The sequence below is a fragment of the Tursiops truncatus genome, chromosome 15 (assembly GCF_011762595.2).
Source record: "Tursiops truncatus isolate mTurTru1 chromosome 15, mTurTru1.mat.Y, whole genome shotgun sequence".
NCBI classification, from domain to species: domain Eukaryota; kingdom Metazoa; phylum Chordata; class Mammalia; order Artiodactyla; family Delphinidae; genus Tursiops; species Tursiops truncatus.
Window position 1 is genome coordinate 69,044,986 of NC_047048.1, and position 13,205 is coordinate 69,058,190.

A 13,205-nucleotide genomic window follows, 5' to 3' on the forward strand; every position below is an offset into this window, starting at 1 on the left:
CGCCTCACTCACCATCCTCCTCCGTCTGCACCACCAGCTGCTCACTCTCCATCCGGCCCTCGGGGTTGGACAGCAGCAGCCGCAGCCGGATGGTCATGAAGGGGCGCAGGCCCCGCAGGGTGTAGTGGGAGGAGGTCTGAATGAGCTCTTCGGCCTCGTACTGCTGCTGGTTGAACACGTACTGGTACTGCACCGTGAGGTTGTAGCTGTGGCAGCGGGTCACCGCGTAGCCGAAGGGCTCCCACTGCAGCGTCAGCTGCCGGGCTCGGATGTCCACGATCTCCACGTTTTGCGGGCCGTGCACCGGGTCTGCAAGACACACACGCAAGACACAGGGCTCTGAGGAGGCTGTCAGGAAGGTGGGGTGGAGGCCCCGCTAAAACAGGGGAGAACAGCTCTTCAAACTCAGCCCAATCACTCAGCCACTGCCTTCCTGATTTCGTCACCTAGAGTATAATTTAATTAACATTTTTCTGTAAATCAAACTCCTTCTTCTTTTTTAAATAAGGCATCTAAAAGAAAACACAACTATTTAAAGGGAAAACCTGAATCACTTGCCATAAATAAATGTTTACCATTTAAAACAATGCAAAGTTGTTTTCATCAGGGTACCACCAAAAACCATGTTGGGTACCACTAACAGCACACACAGCACTTTGGGGAAATACTAATTGAGAAGGATGCTGGAGTTCTGATCTACCTCTTTACATTTCATCTGGCCACATCCCCTCCCCTTGAGAAACCAGCCCCATTTCTTTAGTTCACCACACTGAGGTGCACAGTCTAGAAATCAAATTGCATCCTCAACACACAGCATCCTCAACAGGTCACTGTGACCCATTGACAGTGCCTTGGAATTTCCCTTCCTTTCATTGACAACACAACTCATCCTTTCCTAGCCTCCCACAACAGTCCTCAACCCTTCCTTCTTTCCTCTCCACTTTTTTCCAAACAGGCCCCTCCAGGGGCATCGTTCTAAAAACAGATCTGATCCAGCAATCTCACTCCTGGGCATATATTCAGACAAACTGTAATTCAAAAAGATACATGCACCCCTATGTTCACAGCAGCAGTATTCACAATAGCCAAGACATGGAAACAACCTAAATGTCCATTGACAGAGGGATGGATAAAGAAGATGTAGCATACATATACAATGAAATATTCCTCAGCCATAAAAAAGAAAGCAATAATGCCATTTGCAGCTACATGGATGGACCCAGAGATTATCACATTAAGCTAAGTAAGTCAGAAAGAGAAAGACAAATACCATATGATATCACTTATATGTGGAATCTAAAATATGACACAAATAAACTTACCTATGAAACAGACTCACAGACATAGAGAACAGACTTGTGGTTGCCAAGGAGGAGGGTGTTCCGGGGAGAGAAGGATTGGGAGTTTGGTATTAGCAGATGCACACTATTATACATAGAAACTACAAGGTCCTACTGTGTAGCACAGGGAACTATATTCAATATCTTATAATAAACCATAATGGAAAATAATATGAAAAAGATTTTATATATATATATATATATATAACTGAATCACTTTGTTGTAAACCGGAAACTAATACAACATTGTAAATCAGCTATACTTTAATTTAAAAAAATAACAACAGATCTGATCATGCCTTCTCACCTTAGTGCTGTCTCCCATTCCAGCCCTCCCTACTGATCTTGGTCCCAGACCCCCATATATAACATTGACTATGTTTATTTTATTATGAATATTCTATTTACACTTTACACAAATTAAATAGATGTGTTTGTGCACAACATATAATAAAAAACAAAACTTTTTTTAATCCTCATTCTATACGGTTTAGGCACTTGTTACGATAGAAACGTAACTTCTTTTATGATCGGCATTCCCCATAAGTTCTTCTGTCAGACTCCCTTCGCTGGGAGTAGTTAAGCACAGGCTAGAGATTCAATCCGTGTACTTCCCGCCCCCCGTCCCACCCACCATGCTACATCACTAGCTGTGTGACCTTGGGCAAGGGCACTGCATCTCTGAGCCTTCATTTCTTCATCTATAAAGTGGAAATTATTGCGCTAATCTCAGAGGGCCGTTAATGTGTATAAAATGAACTGTAAAGAGAGAGAGAAAATTGTCTCTACCTAGCTGTGGGCGTTCCTCTTAGAGAGAATGGCCCTTCTTGGAGAAATGCTTTAAGAAGCTTGTTTGGAGTAGACGCTGCAGTCCCAGGGCCTTGGGATCGGCTGTGCTTAGCCTTTAGAGGAAGAGAAAAATGAACTCACTGGCTGCTGGCATTGAATAGGAGAGGATGGGGGTGAACAAGATGGTGTATTTTTGGGTGGAGCCCAATGGGACTATTCTCATGTGACTCCTAGTCTTCAACAGGGTCCTCAAAATACCACAAGATGATTGGCTGTGATTTGATTTCCTGGGGCTTCTGAGATCTGCATGCCTCACTTGGGCCAAATAAGATGTTGCATGGGTACAAAGGGACCAGAGGCAAAGGGGACTTGGAAAATATGTCCATGTGTTTTACTGACACCTTGAGAGATGATTTGGGCTTTCTTAGGCTATGGAATTAAGAGGTTCAAGGACATCTCAGTTCAAGTGCAAAAGACAAGACCTCTGGTGGCCCCGTGGATTACATACACGTGGGTGAAAGTGTTCTGTAAGTTCGAGAACTCGCATTCAAGAAAGGGCAAGACAGTGGCTCTTTATTAAGCAATAACTATGGGCTGGGCAGTTGCGTGCTGAAAACAACTGTCCGACGTAGGGAACTGAGGCCAACGAAGGGACATGACTTGCCCAGGGCCACACAGCTAAGTCCCCAGCTCTGGACTCCCACGGCACTTTGCACAGCTATCCAGCCCACTCAGTATCCGTCACGCTTTCTAGGAACTGCTTGTTCCTTTATACATCATTCCTCCCAGGCTGCAAGGGACCATGTGCTGTTTGTCCAGCAACCCCAGCACATGGTACTGAGTCTGATGATGGGCCAGTTCATGTTGCTTAAACTGAGATGAACAGATGGTGACCTGTTTTTGAGAACTGAGCTTGGACCCCCTTGACTCCACAGTCCCCTGTTCTGTCCCCTCTAGCACGTCACCGAGTCTTTAAGGTGAACTTATCTATTTTTCAATTCAAGCAAGAGAACGTCTTAAGATCCTACATGATGGAAACTAGTTTTCAAAATGTATGATGGAGGCATTCATGCTTTCACTATAACCCCCCCAAGCATCAGATGCCACACCCAGCTTCTGCTCCGGTAATTGCCTACAGCAGGTAGAGTCTCAGGTTTACATTCCGGTTGGTACAAACAAGTCAGAAATTGCTGAGAAAGCCTTGTGTGTGCAGTGGAGACTGGTTTGTTGAACTTACATCCCTCGTGTAAATATGCCCAAGCCTAGAGCCTATGGCTTCTGCCTCCAGATAAGACTCCGTCCATATGACCTTCTTGAGTAACAGCCTACAGGCCACTGAGATGGCATACAGTGGGAAGAGAGTGTGGCTTACCTGGGAAGCTGGAAAGTCTTCCTCTGATGGACAAGTAAAGTGGCTTGGCCTCCGGGTTCACTGTCTCTATGCCCTTAGACTTGGCATGAGGGCCCTGTCCCGAGTCCTGTGAATTGGGGAGCACACTCCGGCCATCTGCAGACTCTGCCCCCCTCCTGAAGCAGGAGGCAATGGGCCAACGTCTCCACCTGGTCCTTGGGCTCCCCATTCTGGACCAGGCTCCAGACACCTGACAGCCTAGAATTCCCTGTCCCAGTGGCTCCAAACTCATTTCTGGGGCTTGTGTGAACCTCTTCCCTTGGTTTGGCCATCCAAGGTCACACCATATTCCATGTATGTACCCCTAGGTCCAACGGGTGATCAGAGCGTGGCTGTTTGGAGGAGGAGACCTTTGTGGGGAGGGATGGAGGCAGGTGAAAGGAGAAGGAAAGAGGCTGCAGGTCTGTGTGTGTATCTTGTCCCAGACCCATTTGTGTTCTTACATATGTTAGGGACAAGTGTATATGTGTGTGTGTGACTGACTCATATCTTCAGAGGGTTCTTTACTCTGCAGCTGCCTCTGGAAAGGTAGAGTGGGCCTCCTAACTTCTGATCACTGACCACTCCTCTTCTTTCCATGTTAGATCTTACTGAAGTACCATTTTCAACCTAATACCAGAGCCCAACCTGCAACATGTACCTTTCCACCTCCAAATTCCCTCCCTCGTTTTCCACTGCCCACTCTTTGAACCCTACATTCCTAAAGCAGAGTGAGTGTTGCATCCTGAATCCTTTTACACCTCCATCTTCCCTCTGCTTGGGCTGCCGCTGGCAAATCCCTATTCAATATATTCAAGGCCGGGCTCCAATGCCACCCTTTCTTTGTAACTTTCTCCAAAAGCCTTTCTTGCCCAGGCAGAATGAATCATCATCTGTTTTCTTTAATACTTCTCCCATAGTCCTTATCAAATTGCAGATTAATGTTTGGATGTTTGGTTCATGCTCACCTCGCCTGCTAACCTGTGAGCACCTAGATCTCTTCATTTTTAAAACTGGACATATAGCTGATTAATAAATGAAGAATGAGTAAATACAGAAAGCAGGGGATAACTGAAGACCAAACCAGAATCAAGGCCTTAACATCCTGCAGGGGAAATGCAGTAAGTGAAGGAGTGAAATCAGGGCTCTCTCTATACTCCAGCTGTTAAGGTAATCATGTGGTTAAGTTAGAATTCCAGCCTCTTGCTTTAAATGGACCCAGACTCCATTCCTGCTGTCAAAGGCAATAGCTGTAGAATCAAGGCAGAACACCTTATTTAAAACAAGGAGCAGCAAAGCAGATTTCCAATTCATGAATTTTCTATGTATTCATCTTTGCATGTGGAGTCGGCTGTAACATACGTACTATTCAAAGTTGAACCTAAATTGAGATAATTTGGGGCATGGGGCTGAAAATGTGGAGGTGGCTAGCTTGTACGTAAAATGAATTTTTTATCCATTTGGAGATACGATTTGAGTTCCTTTCAAATTAAACTGCAATGGAGTCCTAGGCAGCTGGAAACATTATTGCCGACATAATTTGATACTGAAGGAGCAGTAATACATTGACAGATAGTTCGATGTGACCATTAATTTGCAATTTCTGCATGGAAATGCTACATGAAGGGAAAAAAGGTAAAAGGAACAAAAATAAAATCCATCTTCTTTCAACATCATCCAAACCTACTCTCTTGCTTCCTTTCTTCCATCTCCTCTAATTTATTACAGATGTTTGGTGGACAGGAATTTGTTGAATATTATCACAGACATCCTTATGAAGGTAGGCAAGGGCAGGAATCCAGAGGCTTCACTTAGGGATACTGGTACCCTCACCATCCAAGGTCACTGGGTCCTACCTACCCCGACCACTAGAATCAGGTGACTCTGTTGTCACCCTCTTGTAGCGATGTCATAGAGCAGGTGTGTCATTCACATGTCCGTTGGCTTACCCAACACTGAAAAAATACTCTTGAGCAGGGAGGCATCATGACATGGTAAAAAAGAGTGCTGGATCTGTCATCACCTGGACCTAAAGCAAGTCACTTGTCCCATCTGCATCTTTGCCTCATTTTTCTCATGTGTAACACGGGGATGGTACTTCTGTCTTTTAGGGCTACGAGGTGAATTAAGGAGATAGTGCCCACCAAGCTCCCAGATGGTACTTGACCCAGCTGTATTCCCTTAAACACAGCTCCCACCCCCAGAAGGGAGGCAAGGCAGGGGAGCCACTGAGATAAAATAGAAGTCCTGCAGGTGACTGTGGACCCCTGGCCTGGTTCTCAGTCCAGCTAACTGCTGGGTTCATGCTTTTTAACCAACTGTAGTTTGGAGTCAGCAAGGTCCCATTAATGCATGTTCAGATATAGCTCTATCTATTCTTTCCTTTCTACAAACATGTCTTGGACCTCTGAGATGGGACAGGCATTAGGGATGCAGGGGAATGAGACAGACATGTTCTAGCCTTCACGAGACTCATGCTCTAGAGGGGGGTGCAGACACGACAATTGTGAAGGATGGAATGATGAAGCCTGAAGGAGCTTTTGCAGGGAAAGTGCTGGGCTTCCAGGCAGCACATGTCAGAAAGACACAGCCTTACGCTGGAAACTCATCTGAGCCAATTTAATCATGACTCGTGCACAACCTTACATTCTTTTTCATAGAAACCAGAAGCCACCAAAGAAACCTGAGGTGAGTGAGGGTTAATGATTCCTCCATAACTGCATTATGAGGTTATAATAAAAGCAAGTCTCAGGCTAAATTCTACTACACAGATGAGCATTTATTACACAAATGTTTATGAGCAAGCAGGCACAAAACAGGTCATACCATCCACTCCATAAAGCTCAATGAAGCTCAGCACCTGTCTTAGTCTTTTTAGGCGACCTGGCTCCTATCTCGCATGTAGGCTCATTTAAGGCAGCTATGACAGTATTCTCAGGTAGGAGTTGACAAACTTTTTGTTGTTGTTGTTAAAAGTCTAGATAGTAAATATTTTAAGCTTTGTGGGTCAGACAGTCTCTGTTTCAGCTATTTGTCTCTGCGGTTGTAATGCAAAGGCAGACACAGAAAATGTGTAGACAAATGGGCATGGCTGCGATTCTCTGAAAGCTCATTTACAAAAATAGGGATAAACTGGGAGTTTGGGATTGACATGTACACACTGCTATATTTAAAATAAAATGCCTTTCCATGAAAAAAAAAAAGATAGCCTAGGCTGTGGGCTGTACCTTGCCTACTCCTGGTCGAGGGGCAAATCAAGTACCATTACAGACATATCAGGTAACCAGGAATCCTTCTCAACCAACAGGTGACACAGGACCGTTTAGGAAGCAAGGCTTGGATACCATCCCTAAGGCTAAGAGCTAGAGGCCTTACTGGGTTCTCCTACGTTATGTACATCTGGAAAGTGCTTTCACAATATTTTGGCCAACCCACATATTTTGAATACTTTCAATTTTACCAATTAGAGTCCATTTACAATACTTATGCTAGTTGACAGGTCCCTGATTTCAACCACCACAATCAATTTCTGGCATTGAGTGTACTGATTAGCAAAATGAAGCTTGTGGATCAAGACATGGTATCAGAAACACCTGGGCTACGTAGCGTTGTCTCTGGAGAAGGGGCTTCTCAACTGGAATACCAGGGGACTTCCCCTAACCAGTACAGTCTTGATGGGAAGGCTGACAGCACTGGGTTACAGCTTAACCCGTGACTCATTCATAACATTCCACTGGTAAATATTTGAGAGTAAATCACCAATAGTGTAATGTGGAGTCTAGAGGCCAAGAAGGCTGTCCTGAAGGAGGGGGCCTTGGGCAAAGGATGGATGGGATTTAACGAAGTAAAGGTACAAGTTTTGGGGGGGATGGAGAATGGAGAGTAGGGAGTGGGAAGGTTAAGCCCCAGGCAAAGGAGTCAGCACATTTAAAGTCCAAGATACAAGAAAAAAGGAGCAAATGGCCGTCAAGATTCTGCTGCACGAATGGACATGGCATATGAGCAGGAATCCCCTCCCTCCCACTGCAAATGCACACTCCATGCAGTGACGTGTCAAGCCAGTCTGAGTGTTACACACTATAGTAATGGTCCCTCCCACTATTCCTAAGAAGTGAGAAGAGCAACTAAAGCAGTTGTAACAGAGTGATGCAAGTATCCTTTGTCAAAAGTCAAGCGCTGGACAAATTCATTCTCTTAATGAATATTTTTGAGTTCCTACCACGTACCAGGCACTACACTAGATGTAGGAGTGAACTAAGCAAAAATCCTCTCTGCCCTTAAGGGGCTTACATTCTCGTGGGACATGGGAGATTAAATAATATATGAGATAATCAAAAAATTAGAATGTCAGATGGCAGTAAGTGCTCTAGAGAAAAATCAAGCAGGGAAGGGAGATTAGGGGGTTGAGGGAAAGTTGGGTCTAAAATTTCACTTCTTTGATTTCAGGTCCTGCTACCAGCTCCGTGATCTTTCTTGATTTTTCCTCTCTCTTTACACTAAAATCCTTACTCCTTCCCTGGACACGGCTTAGCTTGAAGTATTTATTGAGCACCTATGGAATGGTAGGCTAAGTGTTGGGGACAAAGTGTTAACAAGAACAGGCATGGTCCCTGCCACCCTGGAGCTTAAAATCTGGTGGGGGACACAGAGTGAAACAATCATAATGACAATCCAACATGTGAGCTGACAAAACTGCATGTTGTCGTAAGAGTTCTGAAGGAAAGCGATGGGGGTTAGCTGGATAAAAATGGCCATCAGGGCCTGTAGGTATGATGGTCAAGAAGATACTTCTGCAGAGCTGACATGTTGACTGAATGTTATCACCCTTCCCTCCTCCCTCTAGTCCCTCCTTTCTCCCAGCTTCCATTCATTGTTTGAACCTCAGTTGTTCTGGGAAAGCCTTCTCTCAAATGCTTATCTTTCCCGTCGTTGGGTTAGGTGTCCCCCTCCACATCCCCACACTGAACGGATGAGTGAACTTGGCTGGAACGTAACACAGGGTAAAACCAGGGCTGGTGCACCAGCCCTGTCCTGTGGGCGCCACCGTTCAGCAGCCCGGGGTATGGATGGAGAGCCACGAGTCAGATACGGCCCAGGTTCAAGAGGCAACCTATGCGCTGGGGGCCACGGACCTCAGGCCAAGGGTGAGCATGACAGCTACCATCCAAGGACCTTGGGATAGTTATTAAGCCATTGTCTCTCGGCTCCAACACCCCTTCTACGCCCTGTTTCATGATGCTGGGGCTGGTATTCCATAAATCACATGTCTGCTCCATCACCTGGCTCTAGGCTAGTCTCTGCCGGTAGGGGGCGATAGAGGGAGCCTGCAGGGCTCTAGGAGGAAGAAGAGAGTGCTTCCTGTTCCTGTGGGCATCACTCCAACATCACTTCTTCACCCCCCAGGGAAGTTCATTCTGTCACAGCAGTTGGATCTAGTTTGCAGTTTCTCCAGCACTCAAAGAGCAAGCTTCACTGCAGAACCTCAGAGACACCAGCACCATCCAAAAAGAGCTCCCTCTTCCAATTTTTAAAATGCTTCTAATTCCAATCTGTTCCCTTGCTCTCCCCAAGCCTAGCAGTACCTGTTCCCACAGTTGCTATATTGGTATAATACTTTCATGTTCTCTTTTTACCTTTGCAGTTTCCCAGCCAATTCTTTACATATAGTTAACCAGAGGTTTCCAAACTTTGATAGTGACCTTGGTGTTTTGGTAATTTTTTCGCAGAGTTCCTAACCAAAGAAATACCTAATAGTTTCACTTATTCGTTAGTCCAAACAACTTATTAAGTATTTATAGCCTAACCACTTAACAGTGGTTTGAGAAAACAATACACACAAATCAAAAGAAAAAATGTTAATTCCAGTCTTAAATAACCACGGTTGCCTACTAATGGGATACGTGCACCTGTCAAGCCCTACACAACTTCTCAAACTGTGGATTCAGATTAGACACCGCCGCTCTTGTTGCCTGCGCCATGTTGATTTTTCTGCAATATTTGCTTTTCACCTCAGTAACAACAGGAAGCCTAGCTTGGCAAAGATATGATGTCACCGAAAGGAATGTAGCCCAATCTAATGCTGAAACTGTGGATCACCTCAACTTAGTAGTTTGTACAATGTCTGACAAATGACACTGTTTTTCGTGATCATTTAAAATTAAAATTCTAAATGCCCTCACACGGTGCCTTGGTGAGTTCATTGCAGTGGCCTGGGCTGCCTCAGCACAGTTTGAGAACCACGATAGTTGACAACTCATAACAGGCAATCCTCTCTGTTAAAGTAAATGGTGTGATGAATCTCCGAACTCTACCTTGACTGATCTAGATGCAGGACCCCAACGCCTGAACTCGATCATTTAGCGTCTCCCACCTTCCTCTCCCCATGCTCCATTCTGCCTTGGTACCCCCTGCCTACAAATCCAATGCTCTAGCTGGCCGCACTCTGCTTCCCAGCTCTGGCACAGACGTGGCTCTTCCCTCTCTGCCCCATCCAGATGCATCCACCTGGCGGGTTGCTGAGCAAGGAGCAGGGTGGCCAACCACACCTCCTGTGACATCAACGGCTCATGTGTTCAAATGCCAGGAAGAATTAAATGGACAGCAGCACAAGACTGCAGCCTGGAAATAAAAACTGTAGAATGTTTAAAAATTACTTTTGTGGCCGAGGAAAATGGGTTGGAAAGAGAGAAGCAATTTCTAAATTACATGGTTTCGGTTTCCAGAGAAAGAGTTTCAGGGTAGGGCGGGGGAGAAGGTGAGCCCACAGCATCTTCCGGGCTTCACTTCAATTTACACTTAATTCATGGCAAGTCCCCCTGTCTGTTAAAAAAAAAAAGAAAAAGGAAAAGGGAGAAAAAGCTGGAGAAAGAATAAAACCTGAAACATCTTTGATGGTTCAAAGCCACCTAGCGCTGAGCCCAGGTAAGGTATTAGCATTCTGAACGCTGCTTCTCCTTGGGACACACAGTCTGGCTGTGAACAACATGGGCCCTGGAATTAGGAAACAGTCCGTAGTGTAGCTAATCCACCATTGCTGTGATGCTGGTGAGAAGCCATTTGTAATGTAAATCAATTTATTTCCAGAATATATCAAACAAACAAACAAAAGTAATATCTCCTGATTGGACTCTGATGGCCCCTCTCCCAGAACTACTACCTTCCCTTTCAGCTGGAGAGTTCAGCTTTTTATACTCGGATCTGAGGTCTTTCAAAGGGGAGGCTGCTCATAACAGAGAAGCCCCCATCCCAGGACATTCTTGATCCCCCAAGGAATCACGTTTATCTAGACTCTGCTCAGGACTGCTGGACCTTGGAGAGGCCTGCCGTGTCAGCAGCCCCAGAAGTGCCTACCAAGCTTTCTTATGATGTCCAACACTTTTTTTTTTTTTTGGAAATGTACAAGAGTATCATTACATTGAAGGAAGAATTTCAAACAAAAACCACTGTCAGTGAAAGGTGGCTTATTCTCTGCCGAGTCTCATTTGAGACTCACCTACGTAAGGAGAAAGGGCACGTGATGAAGCAAAAGTTGTCTATCCCAGTCACCTTGTGGCAAAACACCAAGAAGAGAACCCCGGCAGAAGAGCAGGGGAAGGAGAACAGAAGCTGGAAGACCCATCTACCGCCGATTATCTGCCTCACTCACTTGTGAAACACCCTCTGGCCTTGGTGAGCACCTCTCAGCAAAGGTGAGGGGCTAAAATGTATACATGGTGTTTCCTGGATGATCCTTCTAATAGAAGGTGGCGCCTGGCCAGGACCCTGTGAGACACAATCCTAGCACAGGCTCTTACGTAAGCCGCCAAATGATAATCCTTCACCTCAGAATCCTGGAGAGGTCACCATCCTTCCCTCTGGATTTTCAATGTCAATTTACCCTTCTGAAGCTGCCTCTGCACAATGTAAGCTTTTTCTTAGGTGTGACCAGTCAAATGCCCTTCCCACACTTCATCTCCCCTCCACCTGTAAACACTCCTGCTCAGGTGTCTGACGTTTACACACTTTCTCTCTCCTGCCCATCAAAACTTACTTACGCACTGTGTGACCTTGAATGAATCTTTTTACCCTTTCTGAACCCGTTTTACAATATCTAAAGTGAAACTAATGATCCGTATCTCCTAGGATTCTTGTGAGATTAAAATGAAATTATATGTGCTCATATACTAGTGGGATGTTGCTGTGTAACAAACAGCCCCCAGAGTCACTGGTTTATAACAACAGACATTTGTCCTTGAGCTCTTGTCTGATCTAGGCTGGGCTCAGGCCTGCTCCATGTGTGTTTATTCCAGGGCCCAGGCTGAAAGGACAGCAGTTACTCAGGGCATGTTCTTTCTACAACAGATGCACCAGAGCCAAGCCAACTCATGCAAGAGTTCGTAAGACCTCCTTCATGTCATGTTCAGTATTGGACACATCCACCACATTGGCCAAAGCAAGTGTCTAGGCAAGCCCAACATCAAGGGGGCTGAGCCTCCCACAGTGGGGACATGGGGATTGAGGAAGTGAATATTTGCTGAATGATAACCCCAACTATCACAGATCAATACGGGTTCATGTTTTGGTTAACATGACCAGCCAGCACTTCACACAGCACAGACTTGGTCCCCTGAGGGGAGGACAGTCTGACTTTGAGTCTGGTCTCTAGGGAGCTAGAATATTCTGCTGAAAACACAAGGCACATGTGGTTACCTGCTCTACCTCCATGTGGACTATTCTGTGATGTGTCCCACGGGGAGAGGGGCGGAAGTCTAACAGACACACCTGGAGGATACACCTGGCATTTTGAAGTCCCTTCTCAATCTCAATACGAACCTTCTGATCCACCAGCCAAACTGGTCAGGTAATTCATTCCTGTCCTCACCTCCCCAATACTGGCTCAGACCACATCCCTCCAAATCCCCTGCTATCTTTTGCTCCAAATCAAAATTCCTGTGATAGGCAAAATAATGACCTCCCAAAGATGTCCACATCCTGATACCCAGAACTTGTGAATATGTTATCTTAGGTGGCAAAAGAAACATTGTGGATGTGATTAAGGATCTTGAAATTAAGGAAGATTATCCTGAATTATCTGAGTGGGCTCAGTGTACTCACAAGGGTCCTTATAAGAGAGAAGCAGAGGTCAGAAAGACGAGAGAATGCTGTGCTGCTGGCCTTGAGTATGAAGGAAGAAGCCACAAGCCAGAGAATACAGGCAGCCTCTAGAAACTGGAAAAGGCAAATAAACAGATTCTCCCTTAGAGCCTACAGAAGCAACACAGCCCTGCAGACCTATTTTAGACTTCTGACCTCCAGAATGATAAATCTGGGTTGTTTTAAGCCAGTAAGTCTGTGTTGATTTGTCACAGCAGCAATAGGAAACTAATACAACCTTCAAGTATTATTCTGTGCATTTCTATATTTTTACACACTCTTCACTCTCATCGCCTTTCCTTCGTAGACGCACATTATTATATGTTTCACATATGTTCCTTTGGTTGAATGAGTTCTTACAAAATGCATGTAATTGTTTAGTATGCATGCATATTCATTATTTACGTTGCAATATGTTATAGCCCCTTCGCCTTTTCATCGTTCAGCACTCTGATTTTGACGTCTGCCTAGGCTGCCACGTGCCCTCAGTCCATTACTCTCCATATTCCACAGTGTTTCACGGTGTACGTCCTCCATAGCTTATCCATCTACTC

The 13,205-nt window shown here is 45.3% G+C and overlaps 1 protein-coding gene across 2 annotated transcripts in view; it reads right to left on the reverse strand.

Annotated features, from left to right (window-relative positions):
* The window catches only part of PTPRT (protein tyrosine phosphatase receptor type T), a 1,098,787-nt gene that overhangs the window by 422,051 nt on the left and 663,531 nt on the right, over positions 1-13,205 (reverse strand). For both annotated transcript variants that reach the window (XM_033841064.2, XM_033841065.2), the window contains exon 8: positions 13-309. In XM_033841064.2, coding sequence (XP_033696955.1) covers positions 13-309 — 297 coding nt within the window. The remainder of the gene's footprint in view (positions 1-12; positions 310-13,205) is intronic.